This window comes from Sorghum bicolor, chromosome 10 (genome assembly GCF_000003195.3).
Source record: "Sorghum bicolor cultivar BTx623 chromosome 10, Sorghum_bicolor_NCBIv3, whole genome shotgun sequence".
NCBI classification, from domain to species: domain Eukaryota; kingdom Viridiplantae; phylum Streptophyta; class Magnoliopsida; order Poales; family Poaceae; genus Sorghum; species Sorghum bicolor.
The window spans coordinates 2,797,518-2,815,754 of NC_012879.2; the positions used below are offsets into that span (position 1 = coordinate 2,797,518).

Genomic DNA, 18,237 nt, shown 5'->3' on the forward strand with positions numbered 1-18,237 from the left:
TGTCCGAAAAGAGGGCGCCACTCACATTAGATTGTTAATTGGCAACGGGATTGATTGAGTTGGGGCGATCTGTTTAATTCATTCATTCGAATTGGAATATACGAATGTTTAAATTTTATATGCCGTATCAGTAATTATCATGACCATTTTGTATATACAAGGCCAGTAATCAGATGGAAACCAACCAGCCATTTCCATGTGAGAGGTTCTCAACATGCCCTAATCGAACTACGACATCGAGTTGTAGCAAGGCTATTTATGTCCTTTTTTTTCAAATAAAAAGAGAAGATGCATATCATTGCATTATCGAAGAGAGTCTAAATGGCACACACCACACGACACTCACACTGTTACATTAAACATATGCACCCATGAGAAAAAAAAGAATAAGGCCACCGACATCTCAACCATCAGATCTCAGTCGATTAAGTGGCCGTGCCGTGAGCGAAATTTTGATTGATTGCCTTGTATGTCTGTCATGGATGACTGCATGTTTTGGAAGGGGAAAAGATAATCATCCACAAGCAAGATTTCTTGTGACATTATTCTGAAATCTGAAATTATGTATAAATGGTTTGAAAACATACCCATACAACTCATCATGGTAGGCCTTGTTTAGTTGCGAAAAATGAAAAGTTTTTGGTACTGTAGCACTTTCGTTTGTTTGTGACAAATATTATCCAATCATGGACTAACTAGGATCAAAAGATTCGTCTCGTGATTTACAGCTAAACTGTGTAATTAGTTTTTGTTTTCGTCTATATTTAACGTTTCATGCATGTGGCATAATATTTGATGTGACGGGAAATCTTGAAAACTTTTTGGTTTTCCGGATGAACTAAACACGGCCGTAGTCTGTCTCTTCTCATTCACAGATCTGCCGCCTTCAGTATTTACCAGAATCTACGGATATGCCACCAGCAGAAGAATCTTCTATTTAAATGAAGGAATTGTATCTGCATCTATATTCAATAACATATCTACAAAACCATATCTTCGGCTATCCTCATTATCCAGCACCCTTGATGTTGACGACAATTCACCAGTTTTATGAAAACATGCAATTTGTAGCTCAAAAAAGACCCATTAAGATACTCAAGTAATCACATAAGAAAACCTAAACCAATAGCTCCGACCTTCTTGCCATCTTAAAATAAGTGATGGGTGTGGCTCTGTACAGAGCAAAAGCTGCAACTCGACTTTGTGCTTCCTGTTCATAAATCCGGTTTAATAATGGCATTTTAGATAAGAAGAGATAACATTCTATTTGATTTGCTATGCACTGATATCTCAGTGTACCATGTACAAAAAATGATAATTATTATCATGGAGAGAAGTGCCATAATAGAATAATAATTAGCTGAATCAAATTATTTGTAAGAAGCATTATCATACAAACAGAAAAGTTATAACCTGGACAGATCAATATCCTTCATCTAGTTCATGTAACTGGATTTTATACCACGGCCAGTAGCTCCCTGCAACGCATTAACAGAATATACAAATTTGCAATCTCTCTCAGATACAAGTTTGCCATCTCTCTCAGATGCTCCATCCGAAATGATGATAAGGCATTCAAATAATCTTAGAGAGTCAAACCATCTTAAGTTCGACCAAATTTATATGATAACATAATAACATTTATGGTGTCAACTAAGTATCATTAGAATCTTTATTAATTATATTTTCATAGTATCTATTTGATGCCATAAATCTTTGTAATTTTCTCTATAATTTTGACCAAACTTGATGACTCTCCAAAATTCTTAGAATGACTAATAATTTGGAATGGAGGGAATATTTTATTATACTTTGGTGTTTCCCAACCAAGTTTATGACAACTTTGGTGTTTCCCAACCAAGTTTATGACAACTTTTGTAGAACAGCTTTTCACATTTTACCATAGTCTCCCTGTAGTTGAGCAAAAAAAAAGGCTAGAAAATAGTGCATAGTAAAAGCGCAAATCTAACATGAAACATGTCCCACCACTATGAAGAAAAAAGGGAAAAAGCACTTGGACCTTCCATATATCATCTATGTTTCCAAGAAGATGGCCACAACCATCATGTGATAATTTCTCTATTTGTTGGTGTTTCAAGATTTCTGGAGCCACAGCCTCCCAAGCAGATGAGTCTTCAAACTTCAAAGAACATGCTATCAAGCTCTGCCACCTCTTCATCTACCTCCTTTGTATAAGTTCTATCCTTTGTATAAGTTCTATCGACATCCTAGGAATAGCCTTTTTAAAACCAGATCCTTCATCAACATTGCCTATACTCGCAGATTTTTTTCCCCAGTTGCCTCTAAATCATTCTTAACACCCTGGACATTTGCAGTTTCAGAATTTGAAGATACAGAATTGGCAGGATGGCTTATATGTCGGTTCAGGCTTCCATGCTTGGAATTCTTTTTTGCAGCTGTAAAGTGTGGGAGGGAATCATAAATAGATCAGTGTTATCAACTATGTAAAACTTCCAAAAACTTGTCAGGGCCATGTATTAAAAACTAGTAGACGACATGTGTCATAGTTACAACATGAATGCCAGTAATACAATGAGCAAGGTTACCTTGCTCTAACGCCTATTTGGCCTTGTGCTGACAACTTCAAAACTTTGTAAGGAGTGATCTTCCCATGTAGAGGAATCATTGGAATTTGCATCCTCCTCCTAACATCAGTGACATCCAAAAGAAAAATTATACAATTATATATCAATAAACATGGTATTAAAATAAAGGAAAAGGAATAACAGCTAACAAAAAAATTGATGAAGTGGTAGAGGAATCATTCAATTGGTTGTGAAATTGTATGCATAGGATATTCCAATGTTGGGTACATGCAATGCAATGCCCATATCAGCCGTATATTTATATTTTACTGCAATAATCTCTCTGATACATTGACACCGCTAAGTGACCGGTGACAGACATGTTTTCATAATTTCCCATTCATGTGGGTTGTTCCCCAGCTTGGAACTTGGAAAAGCTCGTATGCTTTCTGGGTATTACCTCACGCTTTACAAAAAAAAATAACTTTTGTTTCAATCTGTTAAGTGTTAACTATCCTCACCACAGGGTATTACCTCACCCTACAAAAAACTACACATTGGAGACCATGTACTGAAACTGCGGTGAGGATAGTTAACGGATTGAAACAAAAGATAAACCGTGAGCAAAAGAGATAAGAAAAGACTTGAATCGTTGTGAAACAGATTTCTCAGTGAACAACAGTTCCATCTTGCATAACCATTTCTGAGTTTTTCTTTTCCAAATAATAAAAACATTGGGCTACTTAGACTAGCACAACAAATAAATTGTTTGTCTTCTAAACTGCAAGTTGCACAGGTTCATGAGGTAGAGGCTCTTAGTATCCATGAGAAGTTCAGTACAACCTCAGAGAAGTATTCAGAACGATACAATTACAGAATAAACAAGCAGACAAAAAAACATAATATAGAGTACTAAGGGGGGTGTTTGGGACTGCTCTGCTCCACGTTTTTCAGCTCCGCTCTACGTTTTTTAGCCAAACGGTTTCAGCTTCACGCACTCAGTTCGAGAAAAAAGGGTGGAGTTGTGAGAGCACCTAAAGAGGTACTCCACGAACTCCAGTTTTTTGTGGAGCTACTCCACGACGGAGTTTATGGAGCAGAGTTCGTGGAGCAGTCCCAAACACCCCCTAAGAGATGACTCAATTCAAGTGATAAATTTACTTGTTCATTCATCTATACCTCCTCTTGCTGGTCCAGGTACTGACGAATCCATGCAGCTTGCAACAACCGCCCATCATCCAGTGACACAGTCTCTTCTCTCCACCCACCGATTCTAACTTCCAACCCCTCAGTGCATCACCTTCACCTCCTCAGGTTCACGACTCTGGCACGCAATTGTCCTTGGCACTGTGGACAGTACTTTAACAGAACCTTCGGTTCCTACATCACATACCAACAATGTGATCATCACATGATTGTAGCATGAAAGAGCAACACCTAATTAATCAACCAATCAGCGCCTATACAAGTGGAAAAGAAGAGACAAACCAGTGAATTCATGGGCTGTTGAGAGTATTGGTCCAAACAACATCTGAAGAGGAAGCCTAAGGTCTAGACTACAGCATCAGGGAATGAAGCATCAAACAGAACAGAAAAATATAAGACAAACAGAGGAAAGGAAGCAAATCTTCCTCCTCCCCATCGAGATCCTCTTCCTCCAATTATCCCTGCGATTGCTCATGTAGTCAGTTATTTATTACAAGTCCCGTAATCAGGTTGATCTCACCAGTGGCCATGGGTGTGACAGCCAGCTCACAGATAAACAAGAATCACAGAATGCAGGCAAATGAGCACCCTAGTAGACTGGTGAGAACACAAGCACACACACACAGATAAATGTGTGTAAACATGTTGAACCATTCATCACCTAATAGACCTTAAACCCCTTGAAATTTCATACCTGTGAGAGGAGGTGGTGCTGCTGCCAATGGAGAACTTGAGGGGGAGCTCATAACCAGGCAGATTATAGCATAGCCAGTCCAACGCCAAGTCAGACGTCACTGAATCCTACCTCATAAAAAACAAAGACAAACAAAAGGGCACAAGAACAAGCACGACAAAACAAAAACATATTTCTCCACAAACGAGGGTGGCAATTCCTGATCCAGTGTACCCCAAACACTTAAGAGTTCTTGTTCACATGAACAGGTTAACACAAGCAGGCATCACACCACAAACAGCAGCCCCTCGTTCACCCCTGCAAACTGTGTATCATAAAAAGGAAGGCAAATAAACCCTGCTTTTGTATGAATTCATGAATCAAATAGTATGATAGATTTCCAAAAACATTGGACTCAATAAACACTGGATCTACTTGGCAAATCAATCAATATAATAGAACACAATCCAGAACAATAACAACTTAGTATAGAACATCCTGTAACAGCATGTACCAGATTAAAAACGAAATTATCCGCGATTATTTAACCACCTCGATCCTATTACAAGATCACTCAGGCAGGATTGTGATCCACGCAGGCAGGATAGCTAATCCACAACAGCCAGCCCAGCCTAAACCATACCACCACATACTAGAACACAAAGTCACACAATAATAGAGTAGCCCCGCAAGGAGAAAAAGATTTCTTAGATCTTGTCGATGTCCTCGTCCTCGAACTGGATGTAGTCGCTGCCCTCCTCGCCGTCCTCGGGCCCATCGACGTCGACGCCCTCGTTGAGCCTGAGCGTCTCGGGGAGCTCCCCGTAGGCCTTGAGCAGACGCGCCTCGTCGTTCATGTACTTGAGGATGACGTCAGCCTTGTCGTCCTGGTAGTCGCGGAGGCCGACGAGGACGATGTCCCCGGCCGCGATCCAGACCTTCTTGTGCATCTTGCCCCGGATGTGGCAGAGGCGGCGCGTGCCATCGACGCAGATGGCCTCGCACCGCCCGTTGCCGAGCATCCGGGTCACCTGCGCGTACTCCTGCCCGTCTTCCTTGAAGACGAGCTCGCGCTTGTCGTCGTCGGCCTCGTTCTTTCCCCTCTTCCGGTTCTTGCCTCCCTTACCCTTGTTCTTCGGCATCTTCGCGGAGGAGGGCGAGAGCGGCGGCGGCGGCGGCGGCGGCGGCGAGACGAAACCCTAGCGCGCGAGATCGAGGTGGGGAAAGGGAACGGTGCGGGTTGCGGTTCGTGGGTGTGTTGTGTTTGGAGGAGGGTGGTGCGGCCGGCGGCGGCGAGTTTATAGGGTGAACGCGTGGGGAGGAGGGGTGGAGGCGTATGGTTCGTTGGATCTAGGGTTGGGCGGCGTGGACCGCTGGGATAGGGAGAGCGGGGTCTTCTGGATAAGGCACTCCGCGTGCCTTTTCAACAACGGGTCCATCTCTGCCTCTCAAAACAAAAACAGACTCCATCTCATGCCTTGTTTAGTTCTAAAAAATTTTACAAAACTTTTCAGATTCTCCGTCACATCGAATCTTTAGACGTATGTATGGAGTATTAAATATAGATGGAAATAAAAACTAATTACACAGTTTGGTCGGAATTGACGAGACGAATCTTTTGAGCCTAGTTAGTCTATAATTAGACAATATTTATCAAATACAAACGAAAGTGTTACTATTCACATTTTGCAAAAGTTTTTGGAAGTAAACAAGGCCTCAAACTAGTCCAACACCCTCCGTCCAAAAACAGTGTCTGTTTTGGATTTTCGTACTACAACTTTGACTCGATTTATATAAAATACATGTAATATTTATATCTCTAAATAAATTTGTTAAAAAACTAAATCTAAAGATTGATACTAATTATGTATTATAAATATTAATGTCTTTACTATATATTTAGTTAAAGTTATTTCTCGAAAAACACAAACGTCACTTATTTTGGAACGGAGGAAGTACACACAAAGCTTTATGAGGAGTTATTTAAAAACATAACTAGGCATATATAAAAAAATACACATATTTATAATATGTACTCCCTCCGTCCCACAAATAAAACACATTTCTTTGACTTCTATGATTCATGTTTGATCATTTGTCTTATTTAAAAAATTAATAAATATTATTTTTTATGACTTATTTTATTGTTAGGTATATTTTTATAATGATTTATTTATTTTATTATCTGCATAAAAAATTTAAATAATATAAATAGTCAAACATGAATCGTACTAGTCAAAGAAATGCATTTATTTGTGAGACGGAGGGACTAATAATTATCGTCAGATTTTTTTTAAAAAAATTAACTACGTATATATAAAAAGTACATATATGTGTAATAATTATCGTCAGATTGATAGCGATATATATATTTTTATAATAAATTTATTTAGAAATGCAATATGGAAACTATTTTCTACATTTTGTTATTACTAATAACACTATAAGTTTAAAACTATGTGACTCCTCAACAAGTGAATAAATAAATAAAATACATAAATGTTTGAGGCTAGGAGTACCTGCATATGGGCCGGTTCCGATCCGATTTCCTATTCCTATCCCGACACGGACACCTCCAGGCCCCATGACCATAAATCCCCCCACGAACGGATCCGTATGGACCAGAATCAATCAATCGCCCCGACCGGCCTTTTCGTTTGCCGGCCGCCCGGCCGCCCGCCCCTCGATCAATGGAGACGTTTGGCGCGGCGGTGGACGGCGAGGACGACGATTTCCTCGACCAGCAACCAGACCAAGGTGGCGACGACGATGACGATTTCCTTCACCAGCAGCCGTGGCAAGGGGAGGACGAGGACTGCTTTACGTCCGAGTCCGACGACGATGACGATTACGATTACCGGTCGACAGACGACGATGACGATTTCTGGTCGACGCAAGGTGACGACGACGACGACTTCATGCCCGACGACGACGACGACCCCTTCCCCGTGCACGCGCCTCCCGCAGCGGCGTCCGAGGCGGCGATCGCGGCGCTGGAGGCGGCCGAGGCGCCGGCCGACGACTGCTGCCCGGTCTGCCTGCAGGACGGTGGGGAGGCGCCGGACGAGCCGGCGGCGCGGCCGTGGAGCCGGGTCGCGCCGTGCGGGCACCGTTTCCACGCCGCGTGCGTGGACAAGTGGCTGAGGGTGAAGCTGACCTGCCCCGTGTGCCGGTGCCCGGCTGCACCCGCCGCCGCCGCCGCCGCGTGCCGCCGTGACGCTGCGGCGCCGGAGCCCCCGCGCACGATCCCGGACATCGTCGAGGAGTTCTTGGCGATGGGTTACGAAGAAGCGCTCGCGTTCGACAAGAGCCCGCGGTGGATGGAGTACATCGCCGACCGTCACCAGGAATTCTTCCCTTCGGCAGGTGCAGCATGAGACTGGATTAGTGATCTTTCTTGCTGTTTGAACAAAAGGCCGCTGCACTGCAATTCTGCAAAGCCAGGATGAGCCAATCATGGCGTTCATCTCACCTGGGTCCCAAATCTATGAAATCGTCTATTTGACTTCTTAATGTATTTATTAAGTGATCTCTTTCCGGTCCAAAATAGACACGAGGATGATTAGAAGCTGACACGAGGATGGTTAGAAGAACCTGACATGGCTATCAGGCTATGCAAGATGTAGCTATGTAGCTATGTTGTCCCAGACAGACGTTGGCAAATGAAGCCATTGAGTGTTCTCTGGCTACCATTTAGCTAGGGAGACTATGTCAAGTTTTTATTTTCCCTTTGTTTTTGTTTCTGTTCGCAACTATAAGGTCTGAGCAGTGAGCACTATCAGGCTCTTTTGCTGGAACTTTTCAATAAAAAACAGTTCAATCCTCTACTTGAAGGATCCAACAGCATGTTCATCCACCTCTACTAAAAAACCACAAGCACACTGACGCACTGCTTCTCGGCTTTTCGCGGCACCACCACCAGCATGGGCTCCCGCGTCCGAGTTCTCAACGCCACCCATGTCCGGTCCCCTGAAACCTCCAATCCTCTGCCCAACAACGACGACGACCACGCCATCAAGCTCTCGCTCCTCGACACCATGTTCCTTCCCTACCAGCCGATGCGGCGCCTCTTCTTCTACGAGGGCGACGACCTGCCGCCCTTCCCTGCCCTGCTCCGCACGCTGCAGTCCTCCTTGGCCGCCACCCTCGCCGTCTTCACCCCGCTCGCCGGCCACCTCGCGGTCTCCTCGCCGTCGGAGGACGTCGTCATCGACTGCTCCCCGAGCGCCGTCTCCCAGGGCGTCAGGTTCGTCGAGGCCGAGTACGCCGGCACCACCGACGACATGCGCCGCCTTGCCAGCGACGCCGAGGCGTACGCGCAGCTCGTGCCCACTCTCGTGGTCACCGCGCTGCCGGTCCCCGCGCTGGCCGTGCAAGTGACGAGGCCCGCGGACACGGACGACGGAGGCGGCATCGGAGCCGTGGTGGCCGGCGTGTCCATGTGCCATGGAGTGGGCGACGGCCAGGCGCTGTGGGAGTTCATCCGAGCGTGGGCTGCCGCGGCGCGGGGCGGCTCGCCGGCCTTGCCGGGATTCCTGCCGCCGGTGTTCGACCGCGCGGTGATCAACCGCCACCCCAAGGCAGAGGCGGTGTCGCGCACGTTCCTGCGTATCTTCGCGCCGGCATTGCCGATGGTGAGTTGCTCCGTCAATTCAGCGTGTTTGACTGTCAGTGTTGCGGTGCCGAGCTAGATCAGTTTCTTTTTTTTTTTCATTATTAATCGCCGTGGATAATGAGGACACCGGACAACACATTTCTCAATCATTTTGATCGAATCAAGTTGGCACAGTAAAGTCTTCTCAAATCTGAATCATTGTTCCTGATCACTCGCTGCCACACAAGAAGACAACGAGGATCAAGTTGCTTCAGAGTTGAGACGACCCTGAAACAAAAAGAGAGAAATTTGTGTGTACTTTTTAAGATGTCAAATTTGGCTGCCTTGGAATCTCAGTTCACTTCAATTTTCTTATAGCAGTTTGCAAATTTGCATGCAATAATCCGCGTTGCAATCACATCGTCGTCTGAACAGATGAACGCATTCCCGAAACCGGACACGACGCTCCAAGGGAGAAGAACCTACCTGCTCAGCGCCAGGCAGATCCGATCGCTGAAGCAGCGCATTTCACCGCAGAGCAATGGCAATCTCGCCGACGGCGACGGCGTACCACCGAGCACCGTACCGAAGCCCCCGACCACCTACGCCGCCGTGGCGTCCCTGGTCTGGACGTCCGGCGTGCGCGCCAAGAAAGAACGCGCTAAGCGGCGCCGACGACGACGCCTACCTCCTGTTCACCGCGGACTGCCGCGCGCGCCTGCGCCCGCCCATGCCCGCCGCGTTCTTGGGCAACTGCGTCAAGCTGTGCTACGCGAGGGCCACGATGGGCGAGCTCAGGGACGGCGGCGTGGGCGCGCTCGCGCGCGCCGCGTCGGCGGTGCGGGAGGCGGTCCGGGAGCAGCTTGAGGACCCGCTGGGCGACGTCGACCGGTGGCTGGAGTGCTACCGGGCGGTCCCGCCGGACAGGTTCGTGCAGATAGGGTCGTCCCACCGGTTCGCCGCGTACGAGACGGACTTTGGCTGGGGCAAGCCGAGCCGGGTGGAGCTCGCGGCGGTGTTCGTCAGGGAGTTCGTGGCGGTGGTCGGCGGGCGCCGGACGGCGCAGTGCAGGTGTCCGTGGTGCTTGACCGGGGATGCATGGACGGCTTCGAGGCCAACTTCTTGTCGCAGTTGGACGGTTTGGAATGACTCTTCTCATTGGTAGACTGATACTCTTATGGGATTAGCAAATGAACTCTCTTATCAACGTCTGAATTACTTGTTTCCCTTTTTCTCCCTTTAGGGCCTGTTTAGATTGGTAACGAAAATTTTTTGGGTGTCACATCGAATGTGTCGGAAGGATGTCGGGAGGGGTTTTTACAGACTAATAAAAAAACAAATTACATAGCTCGTCAGGAAACTGCAAGACAAATTTATTAAGCATAATTAATCTATCATTAGCATATGTGGGTTACTGTAGCACTTAAGGCTAATCAGGGAGTAACTAGGCTTAAAAGATTCGTCTCGCGATTCTCAACTAAACTGTGTAATTAGTTTATTTTTTTATCTACATTTAATGTTCCATGTATGTGTCTAAAGATTCGATGGGATGGATGAAAAATTTTTGGGTGGGGAACTAAACAGGGCCTTAATTTGTTTACTATTCACTCTGCCCTATAATATAGTGTATTCTAAATTACTATTTTCTCCATCCTATAATATAGAGTGTATTCTAGAAATTTTAGGACGTATTAAGAGATAAAATAAAAAAGCATTTTTTAGATGTGGTTCAATGTCAACTAAGCTTAGTGAGAAAGTGTTTGTTCACAAGGGTATGGTTTTTCGAGAGACTTGAGGACCTCAAGTTCTGGCTTAAGGATTATTTGGTGCATCATCACTGTCCATAAGATGTGGTTCATTTGTCAACTAAGCTTAGGTAAATGGTTCGTTGCCAGGAAACTTTGGATGGGGTGTATGGGTATATCCTGTTGCCGATGAGGTTCAGAAGTGGAGGATCACTAGAGTGAATCAACCACACACCTGTGGTAGCTCATGGCCATCCCAAGAGCAGCCTCAGTGCGCGACAAGGCACATTGGTTGCTAGATAAATCATAAATGGAACTGCCAACCCGAATGCTTGTGGCTCCGTGTTAACTGGATCCATCGTAGGGTTCACCAATTACCATGAATAAAATTCATAACGATTTTTTTATGCACTGAGGAATACTGAGTTGTCAACTATGATTTGATCTATTAGATTTAAATAAAGCATGCCAACTTACCATGTTTATTTTTTGATCGCTCCATTCTAAAAATATACTTTTATAATATACTTATTCACAGATACAAATATTGATATTATTCGATATATTTTTAATTAATTTTTTTTAAAAATTGTTCCCTTAGAAAACGAGATATGTATTTATTTCTGGACAGCACACATTATTGAATGCGAATATCAATCAGCATTCAGCAGTCAAGGACCCCCCAACTATATACCTCGTTCCCTCGCCCTGCTACGTGCTACCCGCAGGAGGTTGGACGCGAAGCCCTCCATCTGCACTGGATCGAGCGTCACGGTGACCTGCACGCCGCCGTCCTCCGCGCCCACCAGCAGCACCAGCTCCGTGGCGAAGAGCGACACGAGCTCCACCCGGCTCGGCGCGCCCCACCCGAAGTCCGTCTCGTACGCCATGAACCTGTTGGACGACCCCGTGAACGTGAACCTCTCCTTCGGAGCCGCGAGCAACGAGTCCAGCCAGCTCTCCATGGCGCGCACCGGGTCCTCCGGCTGCGCGCGCGATCCCGAGCCCGGCGTCGTCGCCGCCGCACAGGTCGCGCGCGGCGGCTCTGGCCACGCACGGCACGACGCAGTTGCCGAAGTACCGCTCGTTGACCTCAGGGCCGAGGCGGCGCCGGCGGCGGTAGTCCACGGCCACCAGAAAGTAGTAGTAGGCGTCGTCGCCGGCGACGGCGAGGTGCGGGGCTCGGGACTTGGCGCGCACGATGGATGTCCACACCAGGGACGACACCGCGACGTAGGTGCTTGGAGTTGGAGGTGTCTCCAGCTGCTCGGCGACGGCGGTCTCTGTTTGTGCCCGTATCTGCTGCTTCACCGACTGGATCTCGTCGGCGTGGATCAGAAAGCTCCTCCTCGACCGGTCCGGCGGCGAGCACGACGACGGCGATCTCACCTGCTCGATTATCACTCAAAACCTGCTTCAGAAGATTGTTCATACACAACCATGTAACGAAGAGGATCGATATCGAATAGGTGCAGTAGTGGCAGCGATTACCACAGGCAGCGCCGGCGCAATCGCGCGCAAGATCTTGGAGGCGAGCTCGTCAGCTTCGGGGTACCGAATCACCGTCGTCCGGTCAAACGTCGGCGGCACGAGGCGCGCCATGGCCGCCGAGCCCTGCTCCGTCCGCGCCACGGCTGTCCACGCCCTCATGAACTGCCACACGGAGTGGCCGTCAGCCACGGCGTGGTGGATGGCCACCGCGACCACCACAGCGCGCCCGCCGCCGACGCCCGGCCTGGTGACCTGCACCGCTATCACCGGGGCCGGCAGCTGCCTCGCGTCCAGCTCGGGCCCGAGCTCCGTCAGCGCGTCCCTGTCGCCCTCGTCGCCGTCGCTACTGGCACTGGCCACGCGGCGCATGTCGTCGATGCTGCCGGCGTACTCGGCCTCCACGAACTTGACGCCTGGCGACACCGCGGCCGGCGAGCAGTCCACGACGACGTCACCGCCGGGTGATGGGCGGTAGGTGAGCTTCCCTGCGAGAGGGAAGAAGATGGCGAGCACGGTGGCGAGGGAGGACTGCAGGGAGCCGACGAGGTCCGGGAAGGGCGGGACGCCGGGGCCCTCGTACAAGAACAGCCGCCGCATCGGCATGATCCTGTCGACGAACAGGGAGTCCATGAACGACAGCTTCATGATGCTGTCGTCGTCGGGGAGAAGCTGCTGCGGCGACGGCGAGTACAGCGCAGCTCGATTTTGATCCGGGAGGACATGGGTGACGTTGAGAACTCGCACGCTGGAGCTCATCGTACGGATAATCTGGCTATGCAAGAACCAGGCAGCCAGCAGGGAGTATGATCAAAGCACATTACACATCGGTTTCACCTGCTGCCGGCGACTTCTTGCCCACCATTGTATCGATTGGAGACGAAGGCCAGGGTGGTTGGGAGTAGAGCTTCCTGGTGCTGTCACTGTCAGTGTGGGTCCCTTTTGTTGCCTAGCCTTGTTCGTTTAGGCTTATCGGCCGAATCTGTCAGTGGTTCAGCAGTATTTTTCTCTCACAATAAATCAGCTAATAATATTTTCTGTCATAGCTTATTAGCCAAACGACATCTTCCAAGGAAAATTCACATACAAAATATATTTATATTTAACTAGGTTTATAATTTTATATTGATCTTGAAATTATGTTCCAAGATTATAATAATCTAGTATATTTTCCGTACATTATAAATATTAGTACTTTATGATATGATAAATTTTGTTTAGAGACACCGTTCATATATGGTATCTACTGGTACACACCGTTAGTCTAGAAATTTGCCCAATACCAATGTGTAGAGGATTAGGATTTAGGGATTTTGAAGGACCTTTATCTACCGACCTAATATAGAGGGAATTGCAAGGTGATTGTCCGACAATTGGCAGTAATGGGACGGTGAGAAAGGTGGCGATATAGCAAACTACCAATCACAGTGTAGAAGAGCGTTTAGGAGGAGTTGAAAAGAGATTATGGGGGTGGGGGGTGGGGGGGTGGGGAGGTGTATCCATAACCATATTGTGCTTTACTAAGCAAGGGAGTGAGGATGGCAATAGGTTGGGTTTGGACTTGTGCTACTAAAAAATCGATTTCTCGAGATAGGCAACCTGATTAACAAAGGCAAACTTCTTTGGGGCACTGCCTCTAGATCGTTAACAGAGGCGGGTATTCTAATGAGATTGCAATTGTTAATTTTCTACAGAGACAAGCGAGTTAGGAAGATTGCCTCTAGTAATAATTTTATAGAGGTGACCAAGTAACAAAGATCATATTTTTAATGCACCAATATTAACATAGGTGGTTGAGTTGCAAGGCACGTCCTTGTTAGCGAAGCCCAACGGAGGGCGATGGCTGGCTTGCGGCACCTCATTCGCACGACCAGGGGAGTGTGCGGCCAGGGAGGACTGTCGCCTCCTGGGGGAGATCCCGGCCCACATTCCGAGGAGAATTAGAATAAAATAGAAAAAATAATAGAGATTTGCTTAGTAAAAATAGATTAAGATTTTGTTACGAGAATAAATAGTTACATTACATGTAGTGAAAGCAGTATAGATCGATAAGGACTCTTTCCATAAGGATTTAGTTGCTTATATTAAGGGTCAAGTCCCATAGGAACTATAAATATCTGGGCATTGTAACCATTCAGATCAAGAAAAAGAAATGATCAATTTCCCTATCTCCTCTCTCTCTCTTGTCGCTGCCCTCTCCTCTCTTCCTCGCATGTGTGCCCTTGCACTAGCTAGCCTCACGCCAGCTCGGTACCCCCCCTACCCGCCTATGGCTAGCATAACAGCACCACCACCCCTCATTACCGTTGTTGTACGCCTGTACTGCCCTTAGGCCACCCCAACCTGCTTCCCTAGAAACGACCATCACACTTTTAGAGATCACCAAGTTGGATATATTCTTGCTTGAGTTGAGGTGCTTTAGGAGGCCCAAAAAAGTGATTTCTCAAGGAGAGGGAGCAAGGTTTTGATGATCTTGATTAGTTTGGAAGAGTTGTATCTAAGTGGCTAGTTTGTGGCTCCTATGTATTTAATATTTGTTATTTTTTTATTCTTGATGGATTTAGCTATCTAGATCTAGTTCTATATGAGACCTAAATGGTGGGGATATAGAGAAAATGACAGATGTGTGTATGAGGCCGAAAGAAGAAGAAAAGAAAAATATCCATATACATGCTTTGTAATTAAGGAGACTAGTTTTCCCATATAATCTTATATTTTATGACATGTTATATTTTTTGCAAAAGGAGAAATTGTATTAAGAAGCCATAGCACAATACATCCCAGTCTTATAGAAAACACCTTAGCAAAATTGGATGTTACAACACGCAACACCCAAGACACCAGTGCTCTCCCCATCATCACCTAAACATCGTCCACTGAAAATGACCGTCGAGATCGGTCCAAGATCCACCTCCTAGCCTCACAGGGGTTGCCAAAACCTTGGATCTACTGCAACAGTGAGCACTTAGAAACTCCATCAAAATGCATCTTTGACGTTAAATGAGCATCGACTGCAGACATATGAAGAAAAAGAGAGTAAGAGGGATCCACCACCATCGACCATGAGACCGATGACTGAAAGATTATTTCGCTGTTACCAACATCGTTAGCAACACAAACAAGGAACCCACCGAAGGGGATGCCAAAAGTGCCCACCGGCAGAAGCAACATGCAATACTCTAGCTCCTTCCCTCTTTTTGTGAAAAGGTGGGCATATAGGTCCCTAATTTCTAAAATTACAGATCTAGGTTCCTAAACTTGATAATCAGGTTACATGAGATTCAAATTACCATATCTGTAATAAACCACCAGCATAACAACTAATTGTGCATCTAAAGTAGGGCTCATGTGACATCCCTCTCTCTCATCTCATTTACCATTTCCCCTCGTGCCACCACTACTCTCTGTTGTGCCACCATAGCCAGCCCACCAATAGTTGAAGTGCCTCCGAATAGAAGGAGTACCACCACCATGACCAAGTGGCGACAGCTAGCCACCGCATGCTCCCTCCTCTTCTCCACACGCTTGCTGAGCTTGGCCATAACCAATGTTACTGATAACTAGACATGGACGAGCAGGGCTCCTTACCCTTACTTTTGGTGGCAGCCAGATCCACACTTCAATTTGGCTTTGTTGTATAGTGTCATCCAAAGGCAAGCCCTAGTCCCAAGTGAAAAAAGCATATTCATCTGGTTAGTCTTCCTCTACTTTACTTTTCTTAGTAGGGTCATCTAAAGGCTCTTCATATCATGAACTTGTAAAAATCAAACTTCTACAACAAGAAGAATACATCAGTATTGCAAAGATGAGTTGTTGTTTTATTTCTTTATGTCCCACAAAGACTTTTAGATTGTCGATTAATAAGATCTACCTCTTTCTCGCAGCAGAGTATTCAAATGGAACCGCCTTTTCGGCTAGTATTTTTTTATTATCACAACACTCGACTAGTGCTAGAATTAAGTTTAGACATTCATAAATAAAAAATAGAAGTTTGGCAGCTAGATGGCACTCCGTCCTCCCAAATTAAACGACCGCTAATGTATTTTATTATTCTACTCTATCCATTATAAATTATAAGTCGCTTTGACTTTTATGGTTCATCCATTTTACTATGTATCTTGATATAATATTATATATCTAGATACATGACAAAATGGATATAACAAAGAAAATCAAAGCGACTTATATTTTAGAATGGAGGAAGTAGAAATTAAGGTAGACACAAAATTACCTAGTTATATCTCTAACTAATATTACTCTATCTCTATCTCTATGTCTTCTCTCTATCTCTATCTCTCTATCTCTATATATCTCTACTTTATATCTTTATCTCTTCTCTTCTCTTTCTAATATGACTAGCGACACCGGTGGTTCAACTATAAAACCCACGGCAACACCCCAGCGTCATTCCATTCCCATTGCAGATTCAGAATTCCTGGCACCTTCGTTCTGAGTTCGCGACTGTGAGATACTCCTGCAGCCATACTCGCGAGCGAGCAGGCAGAATGGAGCGTCGCGTCGTCGTGACCGTGAACCCGGTCCTCGTGGTCCTTGTGCTCCTTGTGCTGTCCTGCCTCCTCGTCTACCCCCCCTCCCCACCTCCACCCCACCACCCGTACTCCTCCTTTCCCATGCCAAGTGAGTCTCACTGATCGCTACCAGCAGCAGCTCGGTGCCTCGGTCATGCATGGCCTTCGCTGATTCCTTTCTCGAGCTGCTTTGCTGATTATTTTGTTTCGTGCGATTGCAGGAAGCCTGCGCCTGGGGAGCCACCTGACGGATTTGAAGCTCACTTCCTCTCACTCTCAGGTACTACTACTAATTCAGTACTAATTCGCTGTTTTGCTCTGATCTCCCTTGTAGGCTCATACCCTGCCTTCCTACCTGTTATATACTGTTAGTGAAAATACAGAGGTTAACTAATTCATCGATAGTGGATATATATATTTGTCATCTAGAGCTGAGGTAGCTGCATGATGATGACTTTGTGTCCGGAAACAGGAGACGACGATTGGGGCGGCGATGAACCTGGGTAGGCCGGAGGCGAGGATGGACTTGGAGGTGAACGACTACCCACCGCCCGACCATGACCATGACCATGACCCAGGTCACGGAAGAGTTTGAACGGAGCTGGACGGCTAGCTGGACCCCCAATAATCATTCGTCTAGCTTTATCAGTAGTACTGCTACTGCATAGTGCTTTGCTGTTGCTCCTGTATTCTTGAAAGATTAAAATATACTCTCAGTCACTAAATTTGAGAGACATTGCTATCCACATTACACACTTTATTTTTATGAATTACACAAGGAGAGACACGAACGCTCAATATGCATGCACACTCACTCTTATAGACACACGTACATAAACTCTATACCTATGAGCAAGGAAGAGAAGCAACAATTATTTTTGATCAATATAGACCTAAAACTTTTTTATAGGTATTATTCAGAGAAACTTACTAGCTCCGTCTCTTACAACATCATAAAAACCGCAAGCAAAAGTTAATCAACGCCTATCGGGTTCTCGAAACTTTAAGTCTCTTTAGCTGTTTTCATCTTTTGGCTGGTCGTTTGCTTTTAAGATTACTTTACATTGATCTTTATATGAGGAATTTTTGCAGTTAGTTAATGTTTCTTTGGTTTGCTTATTTTTTTGAAGAATCTGGAGGGGCTTGAGCCCCTGCAGTAAATTTTATTGCAAAAAGGGGAGAAAGTAGTCTAGAGTTTACAAAAGAACTAAAAAACTGCAGTAGATCAAGAAACAAAGAAGGAAACAAAAAAAAGATAAGAAGAATAAGATTACAGCAATGGGTCAAGTCAACTGCAAACTTTGCAACCATTGTTCAAAATCAGGCGTTAGACTCTGCTTGACCCTTAGGGAGACTAGTCGAACTTCATTGAAGAATAAAGCCTTGCACTCTTGAATGGATAACTGATTGTTGTTAAAGATTAATTCATTTATGGCTTTCCATATTGTCCAACTTG

General features: G+C 45.9%; 2 protein-coding genes and 2 pseudogenes across 2 annotated transcripts; 2 read left to right on the top strand and 2 right to left on the bottom strand.

Annotated features, from left to right (window-relative positions):
* On the bottom strand, positions 4,858–5,714 carry LOC8070729 (eukaryotic translation initiation factor 1A). The gene has a single exon (XM_002437772.2). It carries the CDS (start codon positions 5,565–5,567, stop codon positions 5,133–5,135), a length of 435 nt encoding a protein of 144 aa, XP_002437817.1. The 5' UTR covers positions 5,568–5,714; the 3' UTR covers positions 4,858–5,132.
* LOC8070730 lies at positions 8,349–10,168 on the top strand (annotated as a pseudogene).
* Positions 11,362–13,148, bottom strand: LOC8070731 (annotated as a pseudogene).
* On the top strand, positions 16,671–17,527 carry LOC110430689. Its single transcript, XM_021448496.1, has 3 exons — positions 16,671–16,890; positions 17,003–17,061; positions 17,254–17,527. Exons 1-3 carry the CDS (start codon positions 16,758–16,760, stop codon positions 17,374–17,376), a joined length of 315 nt encoding a protein of 104 aa, XP_021304171.1. The 5' UTR covers positions 16,671–16,757; the 3' UTR covers positions 17,377–17,527.